Source organism: Musa acuminata, chromosome BXJ3-4, assembly GCF_036884655.1.
Source record: "Musa acuminata AAA Group cultivar baxijiao chromosome BXJ3-4, Cavendish_Baxijiao_AAA, whole genome shotgun sequence".
Taxonomy (NCBI): domain Eukaryota; kingdom Viridiplantae; phylum Streptophyta; class Magnoliopsida; order Zingiberales; family Musaceae; genus Musa; species Musa acuminata.
This window is the reverse complement of record NC_088352.1, coordinates 44,490,675-44,507,681: the sequence shown is the minus strand read 5'-3', so window position 1 is coordinate 44,507,681 and position 17,007 is coordinate 44,490,675. Positions and strand designations below refer to the sequence as shown.

General features: G+C 40.1%; 4 protein-coding genes across 10 annotated transcripts; 3 read left to right on the top strand and 1 right to left on the bottom strand.

Annotated features, from left to right (window-relative positions):
* Positions 1–1,154: 1,154 nt before the first annotated feature.
* On the top strand, positions 1,155–4,167 carry LOC103983419 (myb family transcription factor MOF1-like). Its single transcript, XM_018825029.2, has 6 exons — positions 1,155–1,689; positions 1,792–1,868; positions 1,968–2,004; positions 2,463–2,607; positions 2,742–2,982; positions 3,741–4,167. Exons 1-6 carry the CDS (start codon positions 1,563–1,565, stop codon positions 4,050–4,052), a joined length of 939 nt encoding a protein of 312 aa, XP_018680574.2. The 5' UTR covers positions 1,155–1,562; the 3' UTR covers positions 4,053–4,167.
* A 3,253-nt stretch (positions 4,168–7,420) lies between these two features.
* On the top strand, positions 7,421–8,402 carry LOC135636448 (uncharacterized protein At4g15970-like). The gene is made up of 2 exons (XM_065148137.1): positions 7,421–7,759; positions 7,962–8,402. The coding sequence occupies exons 1-2, from the start codon at positions 7,439–7,441 to the stop codon at positions 8,400–8,402; spliced, it is 762 nt and encodes a 253-aa protein (XP_065004209.1). The 5' UTR covers positions 7,421–7,438.
* A 1,704-nt stretch (positions 8,403–10,106) lies between these two features.
* On the top strand, positions 10,107–11,614 carry LOC135635538 (uncharacterized protein At4g15970-like). The gene is made up of 3 exons (XM_065146668.1): positions 10,107–10,352; positions 10,430–10,774; positions 10,940–11,614. Exons 1-3 carry the CDS (start codon positions 10,152–10,154, stop codon positions 11,375–11,377), a joined length of 984 nt encoding a protein of 327 aa, XP_065002740.1. The 5' UTR covers positions 10,107–10,151; the 3' UTR covers positions 11,378–11,614.
* A 1,386-nt stretch (positions 11,615–13,000) lies between these two features.
* LOC135580852 (probable protein phosphatase 2C 47) lies at positions 13,001–16,556 on the bottom strand. Of its 7 annotated transcripts, none has more exons than XM_065146664.1 (6): positions 16,116–16,556; positions 15,938–16,030; positions 15,552–15,765; positions 15,245–15,439; positions 14,463–14,668; positions 13,001–13,771 (listed from the first exon to the last, which is right to left on the bottom strand). In XM_065146664.1, the coding sequence occupies exons 3-6, from the start codon at positions 15,738–15,740 to the stop codon at positions 13,213–13,215; spliced, it is 1,149 nt and encodes a 382-aa protein (XP_065002736.1). In that variant the 5' UTR covers positions 15,741–15,765; positions 15,938–16,030; positions 16,116–16,556; the 3' UTR covers positions 13,001–13,212. The 7 variants fall into 7 exon arrangements, with proteins under 7 accessions (XP_065002736.1, XP_065002738.1, XP_065002734.1 ...); XM_065146666.1 differs by having other exon boundaries at positions 15,954–16,030; XM_065146662.1 differs by having other exon boundaries at positions 15,552–16,030; positions 16,116–16,219; positions 16,330–16,556.
* Between the last annotated feature and the right edge of the window lie 451 nt (positions 16,557–17,007).

Sequence of the window (17,007 nt, the reverse complement as noted above, 5' to 3'; positions counted from 1 at the left end):
TCTTTGGAATAGCTTGAAATCTATAACCTGTGTGTGCATATTTTATAATTCAAGAAAATTTGACACAATCAATGTTCCTTTTTACAATCACCCTGTCTGTCTCAGGGACAATTAAGAGACAGAGATGAACTAATATTCCTTTTAAATGATTTGCTGAGATGAACAGCCTAAATTCCTTGATCTCTGGATCTGTATTCAAAGCTCAGATGTCATAATACTAGGTGATATGAAAAAGACAGCTTCCTTTGTGCATGATGCTGCTGCATTTGATTTGCTAGTAGGTTCAGAAACTTATCAATCATGAGATCTCAACCCAAAAATTCTTTTATAATGTACAAAAAAAGCTATATATATCAGCTCTGGAACAAACCTGTCCTCTCCTCCATCGTAACAGTTTATGCTAGCAAATGAGAGGTAGCAGTACTGTCATCTAGTTGTAGCTGAAGTTAGTCCAACTCTTTATTATTATTATGCTAGCTTACTTTTTCTCCTCTGCTTCCCACTGTAAGCCATGAAGACCCACAAGGTGCAGGGACCCTCACCATGTTCCACCATCCCTATATTAGGTCTGCCAAATCCTGCATGCGACAGGAGGAATTCAGAACTAGGCAGAGACTGATAGCCTTTGAAGTTTTCGATGTTCTATATATAACATAACAAGCGCTCCTTTGGAAACTTGTCTCCACAGCCCCTCTCCTGTGTATCTCAGCTCTACTGCAGGAAGTCTCTGTCCTACATCACAGGGTTGGCACTGATGTTGATAGATTTGAGAAGGCCAAATCTCACTGGGAATAAGAATATTAATTGTTTGTATAATGTGGACCGAAGACTGTTCATTCGGTCTCATGCATACTGCACCACATAGTTGACCAAGTGACGGGAAAGGAGGAGAAAAACATTGATGAGAGAAGAAAGAAAGATAGGACAATGATGGATAGAATGGTGTAAACATACCACGCTGTGTTTGCAACAGGAAGGAGAGAGAGGGTGAAGTTTCTACCAGTAATACGGTAGCTCACAAAGAGCTAAAAAGGTGGTGGTGACACGCGAATTCTTTCAGCGTAGAGAGTCAAAAGCTGATCTGCCCAACTGTCATAATTTGGAGAAGGTGATGATATGCGAATTCTTTCTCGCTTTTCAGGTAGAGGGATGGAGTGTATGACAGTAAGGCCAGCATGAGGATTTTGTCTTCTCCCATCTCTCTCTCTCTCTCTCTCTTTGGTCATTAAATCCTGTTAACAAAGAACTGTTCTCGTGATCCGTGGCTTCCCATACTGAGTGTTGTGTTAATCCTCGACGGTCCCATCGATCTGTAGAGGTCCCATGTAGCACAGGCAGCTCAAAGGTGAAGACCTTTACATAAATCATTCTAGATAAAGAGAAATATTTGTGTTAGAAGGTGCAAGACAAAGAGAGCTCTTTTGATAGGAAGCCCCAGGTTGAGATAGGTGATCAGGACCATCAAGTCACCAAACACTTCTGTTTGGTTCTTTCCTCTCAGTTTTTCTTGTATGAGACACCACTGTTGATCTCAATAGAAGCCTACAGCAGGGAAGAGAGAGATGGGGAACTGCAGAAGGAATGGAGCCGTGAGACAGTACATTAGATCGAAGGTTCCTCGGTTGAAATGGACGCCTGAGCTCCACCAATGCTTCGTTCATGCCATAGAAAGGCTTGGAGGCCAAGACAGTATGTATCTGCTTCTCCCTTATCTATCTACTTCCCGTATCATTGTTGCTTGGTTTCTGAGATGTAGAGTTTGCGCTGTTGTTCGTGTTATCTCGCACGCAGAGGCCACACCTAAGCTTGTGCTCCAGTTGATGAATACTAGTGGACTAACCATATCCCATGTCAAGAGTCATCTCCAGGTTTGTTCGCTTCTGCAGCTTCCTGTACACGATTGATTGTGACTTCATTCTTTTCTGTTTCTTCTTCTTCTTCTTTATGCCACTCACTGGTTTAATCAGATGTATAGAAGCACAAGGAATAACATGGGCAGGCAAGGTATGGAAATAGTTTTCTCCTTGTGATTTTTGTCTTAGTTCATCTCATTTCGTGTATGTGTGACAAGAAACAAGGAACTACTCGTGAGGGCGTCGTAGCAGTTCTGCATGAGTCCATGAAACAAGAAAGGCATGCTTTCCATTCAGCTACGATATTTGTACCACTCGTTGCTTCCCATCTCTTTGTAATCTGTTTGCAGAGATTTTGGAGGAGCAAAAATCATCAAAAAGATGCGAATTAAGCAAAGCGAACCTTTTCTTGCTCAATTTAAGCTTCCCATCCTTTTATGACTATCTCTTATTTTCTGTCACTAAGAACTGCAAGCAACAACTTCACCTTCTTTTGCCTCTTCAGTTCCATAGGTTTCATTGCGTTGACTGTTTCATTTGTTAAGACGAAAGAAAGATGTCATCTAAAGGAGGCTATAATTCCTGTTCTTCTCTCCTCGTCATCAGCAGAGTTCCATGGAAGAAAGCATTCATGCCAAGGCAATGATGAAGGTGCCGATGAGCAAGATGATCTTGGTTCTACCCAAGCTTGGGACCCAACTAAGGAGGAGTTCCAGTATCAACCGATGTACTCTTCTCTTCCCCTTCTGAAAAGGTTGGTAAGCTACTAGCTTTATCTCCAGCTAATGCAGTATCAGTCATAGAGCAGCATATAAAGACTTCATCCGAGACTCTTCTCTTTACCTTTTGCTGATCCTTTGCCCATTCTTTTGTTCATTATATTAACAGGGCTAGGTTGGATGCACAACCCAACTCCAAAAGTGGGCAATGCAGTCAGCAAATCTGTGAGACAGTCACCTCCCAGTACTGGATTGGTAATTGCATGCAAACCTTAGCTGTGGATAGGGGAATAAAGGAGGAGGGTATCAGCTGGCAAAGGGATGCTCTGCAGACTGAGGACATGGCAGCTGATCACCCTACCAAGCTCAAAGTTCTTGGATACATGGTGGAAGAATCTGACCCTTTTAAGGTAAATGAGAAAAGTGAGAAAGCCTTTTGCACCCTGCTGATCTTCTCACCTGTAAAGCTTCTCTGTCTTCCTTCCTTAAATGTCAGCTTTATTTCTCTTCTAGTTATCTATTGATTGATCAACTGCCACAGGATTTCTTTCATCAAGTTGCTGTGTCAAAGATTGCAGGGATCATCATGCATGGCTAGTTTGTTCCTCATGTTTTTGTTGTCTATCTAGTGATTGGGAGCTAAACAATCCTCTTGCATCTACTATGTTAAACATTTATTTTTCTTTTCTTCACTCATCCACAAGGTAAAAATAAGACACAAAATTAGGTACAAGTGAATAATTAACTGCATCATATTGGCATATATGAAAAATGCAAGTATTGAATGGTTGATATTTAGTGGTCTTTATACATCTCTTGGTATGAAATTTGATACAAAGTAATGTGATGATTTACAGTGATGAGACATTGTTAACTTTCAAGAAGATCACTATTTCAATGTCTTAACCATTGCAGATTATATAATGGTAATAGTCTGAGATTGAATCCTAATTAAAATAACAATGGCTACAATGAAAATGAGATGGATTTGCTTCTCATGTGCATACAAAGCATTAAAACAAAAGCTTCTTATTGCATTTTCAGAAGCTTTCTTTCTTTGCATGGCCTAAATCAGATCGTTAAATCCTATGACTTTGTTGTTAATCTTCATTGTTGAGTCAAAAATTAGCTCGTCGGCTACAGTGTAACATCATTATCATCCTTGCAGACCACTGTACTGAATCGCCAGTGTCTCAGATCTACAGAAGAGTTCATGTTTACAGAGGTGTACGAGAATGGGCATCCGTCATACAAATCCCCATCGTTGAGCAATGAGTTTGTGGAGAGCAAGGAAACCAATGGTTGTTCTCTGTCACTGTCCTTGTCAGTGCATCCATCTCGAAGGAACAACTCATCATCAAGTGAAGGAAGCTGTGCATTCTCTTCTTCCTCAGGGAGAAACTTCAATGATCACTCACATTATTCTGTCAGTCATAACAGAGCTAATCTGGAGCTCTCCATGTCGATCTGCGACTCTTGAATTGCATCACTTACATATCTTGTTCTTCAATTTCTATTTTTTGCGAATCCTCTTCTTACATTGTTTCTTTTTCTATGGCTTGATTTACTGAGTTAAAATTGATAGGTTGCTACAAGTTCTGATTTAGAGCGACTAAAGACTTGTTTTGAAAGCCTTCGGTGACAAATTTCGAACTGATTCTGATGTATCTCTTCCATATTAGAACTCCCCAAGAAAAATCAGATGTGAGATGATCCACGGGGATAAGTGCCAAGTATTTACAAAAACTAGTCAAATAAAAAGATTACTTCTTGCAAGTGATTGTATGAAATGTATTTTAAATGCTTCTGTAAAAAGATATGAAACCAGTGAACTTTGTCTTGATGCATTCTATCAACAGAGTTTAGTGGGTAAAACATTTGTTCTCTTCATCGAACTTGATGCAGGAGCCAACCATTATCCATACTGCAGGACCTGGTACCAGGGGAAAGATGAACAGATCCCAAGGTAGTGTGAGAAAGATGAAAGACCACTTGGAAGACCTGAAAGGGAATACTCTGTTTACAGCCAAGTCTTATCCTCAATCGGACAAGTGTTTCTGAGCAGTTGTTGGAAGTCACCAGGATTCATGAACATGTTATAGGTTAAAATTCTCATGGTAAGCACAAACAGTGGCCTTTTGATTGGAATAAAGGAAGATGTCAGGTGTCATATCACTGCTACTCGTGCCTTGTTCGTTCTCATCTGTCGAAGGGCAGACCTGCCAACTGAAAAGTCGCAAGAATAGAATACGAGAAAGGTCTTTGGTCCATTTCCTACTGAAGCCAGGCGACAACAAAGTACCCTTTATTATTTGTAGCTTTTGCAGCAGAGAATTGCGGAAGAAGACACCCGAGTCATAAACGATCCATGTGGATCCCCTCAGACAGAGTCTACTGTTCTGCGAGCCACAGATACCTGAATCTCATCAATGCAATTGCAATTAAAGTAGCAGTTTTCATACATAAATTCAAAGCTTCTTCATTCATCTATGCTTGCGCATATGTGCTAACTCATGTTCATAGCTTCTTATGTCTATGTATAAGAAGCAGTAATGTAATTCACGATTGAAGAACATACCAAGCTTTCGACGCACTCAAAACTGTTTCCTCCACTCATGATGAGTTAGCATAAAGTAAACAAATATATATTCAAAACATTCAAGACAAACAAAAGATCTATTTTATTTTAAGAGAAAAACATATTCAAAATATCCAACATAATTAAAGCGTCTCTCTTGCATGTAAGACATCTGCTTGAGAAAAAAATATTGAAAATATTCAATGCGATCGAAGTGTTCTTCATGCATAATACATCCGTCATCCATGATAAAAAAAAAAATACTCAAAGTGTCCAATGATTAAAATGTCTTAATGTGTTAACTCAAAACAAAAAAAGAATACGAAACATGATTGAGGCATCCCTTATATGCAATACTTCTGTCTAATACAAAAAAATAATAATAATAATCTAAAGTTCTCTACACAACTAAAGTATACCCTTTACATGAGATGTAATGATGTATGAAAAACAAGAAACATCTAAAGTGATCGATATAATAAAGGTGTCTTCTCTATGATGCTTCTATCGAGACAAAAGAGTATATGAAGTATCTGTCATGATCAAATATATTTGTCAAAAATATATTACTTTTGCACCCGATGCTCCATTATATTAGAAAAGCTTCATGCTCAAATAAATCATCATGGAGTCCCTAATTTAGATGAGTGATGCGTGAACAGTGTCGATTAGCATAGAGTTTTTGAAGCTTCATCCATACTTCTAGTGAAGTTTCTACGGATGCCACCCAATGGACTGATTAGTTGGAAAGTGAAGCAAGAGTCGCATGAAGAAGAGACGTGGAGAACCACGAACATACTTCTCGTTCATTATAAGAGTATGATGATGATGAGTATATCCATGTTAATTTTAACTTAATTATTTTGATTAGTAATTTATGCCAAATTATCTTGATATACTGGTTATCCTATTAAGTCGGGCCATAATAATTGATGTTCGAAACATAATGAGGGGTTCAAATAGAAAATAAATATTCATGACAAGATTAAATGATACGTTATAATATAGAGCCATCACTAAGCCTACCTCACATGTATCATGCTTTGATTTGGGTTATATTAGATCTTAACAAATACACTGAATCCTTAAGCATGAGAGTTTATAATACTTTGATTAGTCGCATATATAAGAGTTTAATGGACATATTATTGTACATCAATTTAGATATTTTATTTGAGTTAAACTATATTGATATACTAATTATCCTATCAAATCAGATGATAATATTAATCATAAATAATCTATTTTACTCGTATGCTTCGTAAAAAATATTACAATGTTACCGTAGAAACTAAGCAAGTTATACCATGAACCAACACTAGGATAATTATGTTGTGTTAGCCTCAAATGAGATTGGGAGCAAGAAAACAATGATCTAAAACCAAGGTAAATCATTTCTAGAAATAATTATGTTCATTTCTAATTAATTGTATTTCTTAAACATGTATAGTAATAACAAATGTGAACCCAGGATTTGAATTATTTCGTTAAATATTTTTATTTTAATCATTTCATTGCATAATCATCATTTCTAATACCTTCCATCATTATTTGTATAATATAATAATAATAATAATTTAAAAATAAACATAATCAATATGATCTCTAAAAGTAATCACATTAATTCACCATGAATCATATTTCGGAAACATGGACGACAAAGATATATTTGAATCAAAGATTTGAATTGTTTCCTTACATATTTTTATTTAAATGTTTCCTAACTTCATTCTTAATATATTCCATTATTGTGGTGAAGGAAAATTAATTAACTTGATTGGTAAGAGTGATTATATAAATTTACAAGAATTATATTTTGTAAATAAAATTGACAAGAATATATATATATATATATATTGTAATGATGGAGGGTGAATCCAATTATTAAAGGAATTGATTCATATGAAAGTATATACACACGCTTCCGCATCACGCCGCTTGGGCGTCGCAATTACTCGGTCGTAACATCACCCATGGCCTTATCCGACTCGGCCACCAACAGCCGGGAGATGAGATCTCGCGCTGTCAGGAGGCTCGCCATGATCCTTGTCCTCGTTGCCGTCGTCGTCCCCGGCGCTCTGCTCTACGGCATTCTCATACCATCATACCTCCGTGGGCGTGATAGCTCACCCATATTGGACGTGGCCGTCGAGACAGTCGAACCCGCAGACCAATTGGCAAGCTCCGTCGTCGCCCCTTGCTTCACCTCTGCCAGTTGTGCATGCTAGTGTTTTTAGTGTGCTCATGTTATGATACTGCAACAGGAGATGATTCTGAGGGCAGCAGACATGGGGAACAAGACGGTGATAATGACCACCTTGAATGATGCATGGACGGAACCTGGATCGGTTTTGGATCTCTTCCTCGAGAGCTTCCGGATCGGCAACGGGACGAGCCAGCTTCTGAACCACTTGGTGTTCATCACCATGGGCCAGAAGGCGCACGAGCGTTGCACGTCTATGCGTGGCCATTGCTTCGATCTCAACACCAAGGGCGCCAACTTGTCCGAGCAGAAGGACTACAATACTCCCGGCTACTTGGATATAATGTGGCAAAGGTTGGATTTCCAACGCCAAGTTCTCGAGAAAGGGTACGACTTCATATTCACGGTACGTTCTCCAACTGCACTCCTTCCATTTTTTGAAGGACGCAGAAGGGCAACAAATGTCACGTTACTTCCATATGAATCATGTTATATAAGTTTATGTATCATCTTCATTTGTGGATCCATCGAGCTGTAACTTTCTTCAACCAAAAGTGTTATATGTCACGATGGAACTCAATGAACTACATGCCATGGTCTTGTTTCAGGATACAGACATCTTGTGGTTTCGGAATCCTCTTCCACAGTTCTACCCCCAAGGAGACTTCCAGGTATCCTGTGACAGGTTCTTCGGCAACGCCACTGATCTGGAGAACTGGCCTAGCAATGGATTCAACTACGTGAGGTCTAACAATAGGACCATCTCATTCTTCAAGTACTGGTACTCGGCAAGAACAAAATATCCCCAGGATCATGATCAGGCTGTGTTCAACTACATCAAGCATGACGCGTACCTCAGGGAATTAGGGTTGACGATTAGGTTCTTGGACAGTAAGTACTTTCATGGGCTCTGTGAGATACGAAGCAGAGACTGGGATGCCGTTTGCACGATGCATGCAAACTGCCGTATTGGGTTAAGCAGTAAGCTCAGTGAATTGAGAGGCATGCTTGAAGAGTGGAAGAAGTATATCTCTGGCAATCACCCTTAGATTCTTCCTCAAGCGGCTTTGTGACCTCAGGTTGAAGCAGTTTTAGATGAAGATGTCGAGAATGCTCTGATGTCAATTTTGTCGATATACACTCACAAACGATAAACATCATTTTGTTTTATTGACATGCATCCTCAAAATTCAACCATTTTGAACGGAAAGTTGGGATAGAAAAGCATATTTATCAAGAGTTCGACAGTATGGGCATTTGATAATCACAGAATTTTTCTCTATTTACAATCATCCAAAAATTCTTGTTTCCTGAGACAAAAAAATGAATATTTTCTTTTCTTTCGTTTCCTGATTTCATTTCAATCCCGGTTAATTCAGAAAAAAAGACAGCTGGAGTAAGAAGAAAAATTAGCTCAAGACATTGGAGATCTTTAGGTGATTCCTCTGAAAGATTTTGTTGTTCAAGACTCCTCTGTTTTACCTGACGACCAAATTTAGCTGTAATTAAGTTTTGCTGAATAAATCATCATGACAAGCTATATTCAGTGAATTACAATGCAAATACTTGGAAAGTTAAAGAATAAATAATTTCTAAAAAATCAACTTGAATTAGGTCCAAGATGCTACTGTGGTGGGACTTCTTGGATCTCTAACCTTCTTTCACTGTGTTGTGGGGAACATTTCAAAGATGGCATAGAAGATGCTGGCGCAATGTTGCTGTGAGGAGGGAGCATAAGCAACCTGAGATTTACCTCAGCCTCATGGAAGCTGTAAACTTCACTCTTGATTCCTGCTCGTAGTTTCCTCAACTCATCGATCCGTTGTTGATGCGACGTCTGTAGATGCTTCAGACGATCAGAAAAGCCTGCCACAAGTTAGTTCGATAATGGAAGATTAGGCTAAACGAAAAAGATGGAATTTTCACATGCTTGGGTGTTCATTGAAAGAAATATAAATTCCTTCTGTCAGATGACGAAGGGATTTGTTTGCTTCTTTCCAAGTAGCACGGCGTTGTTGCAGTCGATGTCATCAAAATCTGTCACATATCACATATTGTTTCAGAACTCCGAGCACAATCCTATCTACAAGAAGATCATTATTTTTTGTTGTACATACGCATCCACGAAAGAAATCGTGTTCCTTTTGAACGAGTTCTTGAGGGTGAAGCATTAACAATGCTTCCTGTTGTCCACTTCTTGGCCTCCAAAGTAAAAGCCACCGACTCCTTTGCGGCATGGAGATGTGCTCCTCCTCAACAAGTCCTAATCTACCGGCGAGTGGCTGGTTTCTTCGACCGCACGGCAGTGCCAGAATTGTGTTCAACACTTATTTGGCTCGGGGGGAGAGAAACTTCGGCGCATGATGTCTTTTAATGTACGATTTTGATGCTTCCAACTTGTGAGTCACACTTCCTCATGTGCTCTTCTCTCGGGATTAGAGGTGCAGGTTCCAAGACGGACACGAGGCCTATAAATAATGAGAAGAAGAATCTCAAAACCAATAGATAGTCAACCTAATAAAAAATAAATAAATAAATAGATGGTCAACATATCTCATGAATGAGTGGTGTGTATATATATACATACTGGTGGTGACGGTCGCGTGCAGCAGTAACATAAAGCAAATCACGTTGCGAGCACACATTTCGATGACAGATCGCGGAATCCGAATACGGATTCGCAAGCAACCGTGTCTCCTCCCGCCCTTTAACTGCGCGCTTCTTGCTTCACCCACGGTCGCACACCAACAAGCTTCCCTGGTGGAAGAGGGGGCGATTGCTTGGTCAGGACGTCGTCCATGGCCTTCTCCGACTTCGCCACCGCCGGCCTGGAATTGAGATCTCTCGCTCGCAGGGGGCTCGTCCCGATCGTTGTCTTCGTCACCGCCGCCGTCTCCTGCGCTCTCCTCTACGACACTCTCATGACGTCTTCCCTCCGTTGGCCTCTCAGCTCTCCCATGGGCGTGGCCGTCGATGCCGCCGAACCCGCAGACCAATTGGCGAGCTCCGTCCCCTGCTCCACCTCTGTCGGTTTTGCCACCCTTTTAATTGTGCTCATGTTATGATACTGTACCAGGAGATGATTCTGAGGGCAGCAGACATGGGGAACAAGACGGTGATACTGACCACCTTGAATGATGCATGGGCCGAACCTGGATCGATTTTGGATCTGTTCCTCGAGAGCTTCCGCATCGGCAACGGGACAAGCCAGCTTCTGAACCACATGGTGTTCATCACCATGGACCAGAAGGCGCACGAGCGTTGCCTGTCGATGCGTGGCCATTGCTTCGATCTCAACACCAAGGGCGCCAACTTGTCCGAACAGAAGGACTACAATACTCCCGACTACTTGAATATGATGTGGCAAAGGTTGGATTTCCAACGCCAAGTTCTCGAGAAAGGATACAACTTCATAGCCACGGTATGTTCTCGAACTGGACTCATTTGACTTGCATGAATCATGTTAAGTTTGTGACACCACTGTCATCTTTAATTGTGATTACTCGAGATGAAACTTTTTTTCCCAGCAAAAATGCTATAGGTCAATATGTAACTCGACGAACTATATGCCACGGTCTGATTTCAGGACACAGACATATTGTGGTTTCGGAATCCTTTACCACACTTCTACGCGGAGGGGGACTTCCAGGTATCCTGTGACAGGTTCTTCGGCAACGCCACTGATCTGGAGAACTGGCCTAGCAATGGATTTAACTACGTGAAGTCCAACGATAGAACCATACCATTCTTCAAGTACTGGTACTCAGCAAGGACAAAACATCCTAACGATCATGATCAGACTGTGTTCAACTACATCAAGCACGACGCGTTCCTCAGGGAATTAGGGTTGACGATTAGGTTCTTGGACACCAAGTACATTAATGGGCTCTGTGAGATACGAAGCAGAGATTGGAATGCCATTTGTACGATGCATGCAAACTGTCGTGTTGGTTTAAGCAGTAAGCTAAGTGAAATGAGAGGTATGCTTGATCAGTGGAGAAAATATATGTCCACCAAACACTGAAGGAGGACAAATTTGCGTGTTGTCTCACATATTATTGGGAAGTGAGGTATCATGTCTAACGTTTGACAATGGTGTCTCGCAGATTCTTTAGCTGCGTGTATTACGCACTGGAAAATATTGTCTCACATATGATTTAAATCATGAAACGCAGGACAAAGGTATAAGACACATAAGTATATAAGACAAAGGTATATCACTCTTATTGGTTATCATAGGACAAAGGTATCGAATTGAATCACCCACATAAGACGTGTCGAACATATAAGACACATAAGTATATAAGAGCATATCGATGTATGCCTATAAAGTGTCAGATATATGAGATATGCAAGATCGTTGCTGACTTAAAATATATGTATAATAGAATGTGAGATATATTAATTCTTATGAAGGTACGAGGGCATGTCAAATTAAAGTGCACGTATATAGGGTTTTGGATGCACAAGACATGTGATAGCATTGAGGTGTACCAATTTAAACTTCCTATGTAAGGGGTTTTAGATATAAGGACATTAAGACATGTCATCTTAATCTGTCAAAATAAAGAATATCGAATGTATTAAACATGTGAGGATGTTAGAATATACACACTTAAATCACCCATGTAGGAAGTGTCAAGCATAATGACATATGTGAAATTTGAGATACGTCAACCACTTACGTATGAGATATTGGATGCTAGAGATATTTAAGAAATTCAAAAAATATTAACTTTAAGTATTTAAGGATTTCAAAAAAGATCAACTTAAAGTGCACACGAGGATAAATGCATGAGATATGCAATTTCAAAATATATCGATTTGATATACATGTACGAGACATAAGATATGCAACACTTAGATCACAAGTCTATGTAGTGTCTAATCGCATGATGTAATAAGACGAGTGACATCAAGAGACATAAGATGAATGATTACTATATCACTAATTGAATTGATATTTAATTAAAATAAAATAAAAAATATAAATAATTTAAAATAAAATTTGAAATACCGATAAACAATGAGAGAATGATGCAGAAAAAAATACAAGGGAGAAAGAGAGGCCGACTAAGTAAGAAAACTGATCGAATAAGAAAATGACAATCATTTTTGTTTTTTAACAATCAGAGAGAGAAGGGGAGTGGGAAGATAGAGGCGGGGAGGAGGAGACGGAAGAGTTAGGAGGGGGAGAGAGAGAGAGAAAGAAGGAGGAGGGTGGAGGCAAAGGAGGAGAGAGAAAGGGGAGGGTAGTAGGAGGCGATGAGGGAGAGGGAGGGAGAGGAGGCGGAGAGAGGAGAGGAGGAGAGAAAGAGGGGGGGGGGGGGGGGGACGATGCAAAGGGGGAGGAGAGAACGGTGAAGGGATGGAGTCGGAGGGCACAGAGGGCGAGGGGAGGCGGAGAAGGAGTATAAGGGGGGAGCCCGTTTGTCTCCTCCTCCCCCTCCTCCCCTGGCTCCATCTCCTCCCTCGCATCCCCCGCCGCACCCACGCACGGAGACGGTCTGATATTTGGTAACTCAAGGTATCAAAATCTAAAGAAATGATACCAAATAAGCAAAAAGCAAAAACACTGGAGTCTCTTAGTCATTATTTTTAATTCTTATAGAACACAAGAATCAAGTAATCAATGTTTGCAAAAAGCTAAAATTAACTGCAACACGTAGCACATTCTCAAAAACAATTTATCTAAATTACAGACTCATCAAATGTTATTCATCGCAATGAATAACTACAAAATTCACCTACAGCCTCACTGAAAATTTACCTTCATTTGCCAATGAAGGCCAAGAATGTCAAGAGACTCCATTCTCTACAGGCTACAGAATAGGAGAATGGATAACTAGAAGTCCGATATCATATATTATCGTCCAGAGCTCCCTTTAGGACATGTAGGCCTTCCAAAGAAATACTCCTCCGGACTCGAGTTCTAGGGATCTCGATGCGAGGGGGCGGATCTGGGGAAAAGCAGATGACCATGACAGTTAAATTGTCGCAAGTGTTTCGCTTCAGCGCTTCTCGCACAAGCTCTCTCGAGCATTTCTCTGGATCATTGTGAAGCATGAGTTCCTTCCTAGTCATTGTCACCGCACACTGACTGCTCATGACATCCCAAATGCCATCACAGCCCATTATTAAGAACTCATCCTCTTCTGTTAGAATTGTCTCCTGTAACTCTGGTTCAGCGCTAAGCGGGCAGGCAGATCCTTTGGAGCCTTTCATGTGCCAGTCACCAAGAGCCCTAGCGACAGACAACTGACCATTAAGATATCCATCGTAAACACTACCGCCTAACCTCTCAATTCTACGCCGTTCAGCATTGCAGTTAGGCTTATGGTCTTTGGAAAGTTCAATTGCTCGGCCACGCTTCCCTAATACGGCTCGGCAATCACCTGCATTAGCAATGAGCAGCGACCTACAAAGGGAAGAAATTGGGAGTCAATATTTAGGCATCTCATCAAAGAAGAAGAACTATTTAAGTAAATATTAACCAGCACAGGCATCCCTTGAAAGAGAGCAGATATAAGAAACCAGTTAAGCTTGTGTTGTTTTTGGATATAGATTTATACTAAATGCCCCATCAAATTATCCAATCAAAATAAAATGTTTTTAATTAAAACTCTATTACCCGACACTTGTTCGGCTTCACGTTACATTATTCTACAACACAAAACATTCTGTAGATCTAATTATCCAGTGATATGGCTGGTAAAGAGTGCCAATCTCAAGAAACTTAAAAAAGAAAATCAAACAAAAGAATTGCATTGAAACCTTAAATATGTTATGTATCACTACCTTTTCTCTATGAAATCAAAATACTGAACAATCAGATAATCTTTCCAGCAACCTGACAACTTTATTAATGATGAAGCTTAAATGTGAATTACAGATACTAAACACTAGTGGAATACAATGTGCTGCCACACAAGATACCAAGGATAATGCATCCAAGGCCTTGAACTGCTTGCATAATTCATTTCTAATTTATCGAACAGGCAAATGTTCGTGAATCTTTCTTTCTGCAGTCAAATTGCAACTCTCAATATGTTTCAACTTTCTTACATGATACAGGATGAATACCTTTAGAAAGTGACATCAGATGTTACCTGTCTAAAATAAGGGCTGTAAGTGCTGTAGTTCCAGAAGAGCGATCAAGTGAACGGGAATCGGCAAGCGCATGATCAACCTTCATAAATGCATTCTTTATGGCCTTCTCCACACTAGCAGGGAAATAAACGTCCTCAATTATGTATTTAAGGATATTATTTCGAACAAAACATGCTGCATCTATACCACCATGTCCATCAAACACCTGCATATTCAGACTGCATTTTCTCAGTAAATGCTCATCAGATTCCTAGGAACGACAGTCCAAATGATCAATGCCATTTATCATAGTAACAAAAGAGAATGAGTTACAAGACCTATATCAACCATGAAATGCTGAGCACATCATCTAAAAGAGTAAGAGAGCAACCAAATAGTAACCACAAAATAGAAATGGAAACGAGTTCTGTAGACATCAATTTCACATTTTCACCCAAACAAATCTGACTAACCAGCTCGTAAACTGAATCCAAATCCAAATGCCACTTATACACCTACTTTCCTATCAGAACTTTTCTCAAACCCAATTAAAGGGTACTTGCCAACTATGTAGGTACCAGAAATTGAATTTGAACGCTCAAAGATACCTACTTTTCTATCCGAACTTGTCAAAGACCTGATAAAGGGTGTTAAATCTTGTTTAAGCAGGTTCAATAGACTTTGGTACCCCCAAAAAAAAAGACCCTCTGCCATCCCTATAACAGAACACATAATGATCAAATAGTAATCATGTAATACTCTACAATATGCACAGAATTGAACCCACGTAAGTGGCACTCACTCCATAGAAAGCACCAGGCGATGGAAAATTGGCAGAAGTTCTAAGATATTCGACGAGATTATCAATGCAAATGTGCTCATCCTCCATGTGTGGTTTCGGCCCAATCTCTGAGCAGCAACCCGACCGAAACACAGGCCAGAACCCAGTCTGTCCTTGCTGCGGAGAAATCAAGGCAAGAGTCCCCAAATTGAAGCCCTAGAATAAGTAGGAAATTTGGTCATGATAATTAGAAACATGGTGATGCAAATACCAGATACAGATAGACAAAAATCTCATATAAAAGAACACTAGTTCAGCCAGAACAAACCAGGCGAGCACTGCTCACAGAATGCCGAATGATCGAGAGGTGTCGAGGTGGTTTCCTGGCTTTTGCCCCCGTCATGCTCTCTGAAGGCTTAGGACCTTCTGCGCCACCATTGTTTAAAGACCCCATCTCTTTGCTTGTATAGTTGCTGTCCATAATCAATGGGGGTGAGGATTCGGTGCCGGGTGACATGATCCCTTCGGAACCATTAATGCAACTGTCCAGAAATAGAAGAAACGATCCATAGCAACCTTTAAGCAGTAGTGCCTATCTAGTACATGTCGTCAATGTAATATATTCTTTGGAATATTCTCACTCTAGACATTAAATACAATTGCACGATTTGATGGTTTTTGCCTCTGAAGAGATCCAATTCGAAGAAGGGTTACCTCAAGTCAACTATACCTCAGGAAAAACTGCTCTTTTTAAGACATCAGTCCCAACTCCAAATGACAACGACGGAAGAATAGAAGCGAATAGCTCTGAAGCAATTAAGACTCATCAACAGAGCCAAACACAATCAAAATCAGCAAAAGTATAAAAATAAGATTCCTCGGCGATAGAAACCTAATCGAAAAATACGCAACCAATAAGGTTCCTTTCGGAGAATGCTCATAATGAAATCAACGATCGGATCTTTAGCCCCAAATTCATCGACATTAAAATAAAACCTGAAAAAAATTCACCAAATTCCCAGCTTTATCAATGCCAACACGAAGATAAACGGATCTAAGCAGGGAAACCAAATGCAGAAATCGCATAAATTTTCTTCAAAACTGACCCTTGACCATTCTAAAAGACAGGTGCTTCTGTGACGTCCGAATAATTCACCGATCAGAGGTCGTCGCCTTCTCCTTTTTCTTCTTGAATTCAACGAATCTTTATTTTAGGAGAAAATGGAAACAATAAATGCGGCAAAAGGGGCAACGAGAAACAGAGAAAAGGAAATAGCTTAGAAGTGAGAACAGGGAGGAGGCAAGAGAGGAAGGCACACGCGAAGAGGAATCGGGCATCTTTTATATCGTAGCGCCGCGGACCGGCGATCGGAGGTCACCCGGTTGCGGCCCTATCTTAATAAAGAAAGGAGAAAGGATAGGGAAGAGCCACGTGTCGACGAACAGTACCGTTGACTATAGATGGGAGCTTTCGGGCGCGACACGGATCCGGTGCGGCTGGAGATTCGTTCGTAATCGTCAGATTACATCAGTATTGGGGCTTTTGAACGGCTAGGATTGTTCCAGTCTCGATGATGATCCTGCCACGTGTACCGTATGATTGATTATATATGTTGATTAAACATAAAAAATAATAATAATCGCTATTTGAATTCTTAGGAAAAATTAGACCTTAAAAAATGTTACAGGTATTCTTCTTAACCACCAAAAACACATTTTGGATTACAATATCATTATCATATAATAAGATCATCATCATATTTATTATGATTATAGTTGCTATC

What these genes read in the sequence shown, in the direction of transcription:
- LOC103983419 (XM_018825029.2), top strand. Translation starts at nt 1,563, where the DNA reads ATGGGGAACTGCAGAAGGAATGGAGCCGTGAGACAGTACATTAGATCG. An exon ending in TCTCTTCCCCTTCTGAAAAG is followed by an intron (nt 2,608 to 2,741) that starts GTTGGTAAGCTA and finishes TTATATTAACAG; the next exon opens with GGCTAGGTTGGATGCACAAC. An exon ending in AAGAATCTGACCCTTTTAAG is followed by an intron (nt 2,983 to 3,740) that starts GTAAATGAGAAA and finishes TCATCCTTGCAG; the next exon opens with ACCACTGTACTGAATCGCCA.
- LOC135636448 (XM_065148137.1), top strand. Translation starts at nt 7,439, where the DNA reads ATGGGGAACAAGACGGTGATAATGACCACCTTGAATGATGCATGGACG. An exon ending in GGTACGACTTCATATTCACG is followed by an intron (nt 7,760 to 7,961) that starts GTACGTTCTCCA and finishes GTCTTGTTTCAG; the next exon opens with GATACAGACATCTTGTGGTT.
- LOC135635538 (XM_065146668.1), top strand. Translation starts at nt 10,152, where the DNA reads ATGGCCTTCTCCGACTTCGCCACCGCCGGCCTGGAATTGAGATCTCTC. An exon ending in CCGAACCCGCAGACCAATTG is followed by an intron (nt 10,353 to 10,429) that starts GCGAGCTCCGTC and finishes ATACTGTACCAG; the next exon opens with GAGATGATTCTGAGGGCAGC. An exon ending in GATACAACTTCATAGCCACG is followed by an intron (nt 10,775 to 10,939) that starts GTATGTTCTCGA and finishes GTCTGATTTCAG; the next exon opens with GACACAGACATATTGTGGTT.
- LOC135580852 (XM_065146664.1), bottom strand. Translation starts at nt 15,740, where the DNA reads ATGTCACCCGGCACCGAATCCTCACCCCCATTGATTATGGACAGCAAC. An exon ending in CTGTGAGCAGTGCTCGCCTG is followed by an intron (nt 15,440 to 15,551) that starts GTTTGTTCTGGC and finishes TACTTATTCTAG; the next exon opens with GGCTTCAATTTGGGGACTCT. An exon ending in ACAGCCCTTATTTTAGACAG is followed by an intron (nt 13,772 to 14,462) that starts GTAACATCTGAT and finishes TTCCCTTTGTAG; the next exon opens with GTCGCTGCTCATTGCTAATG.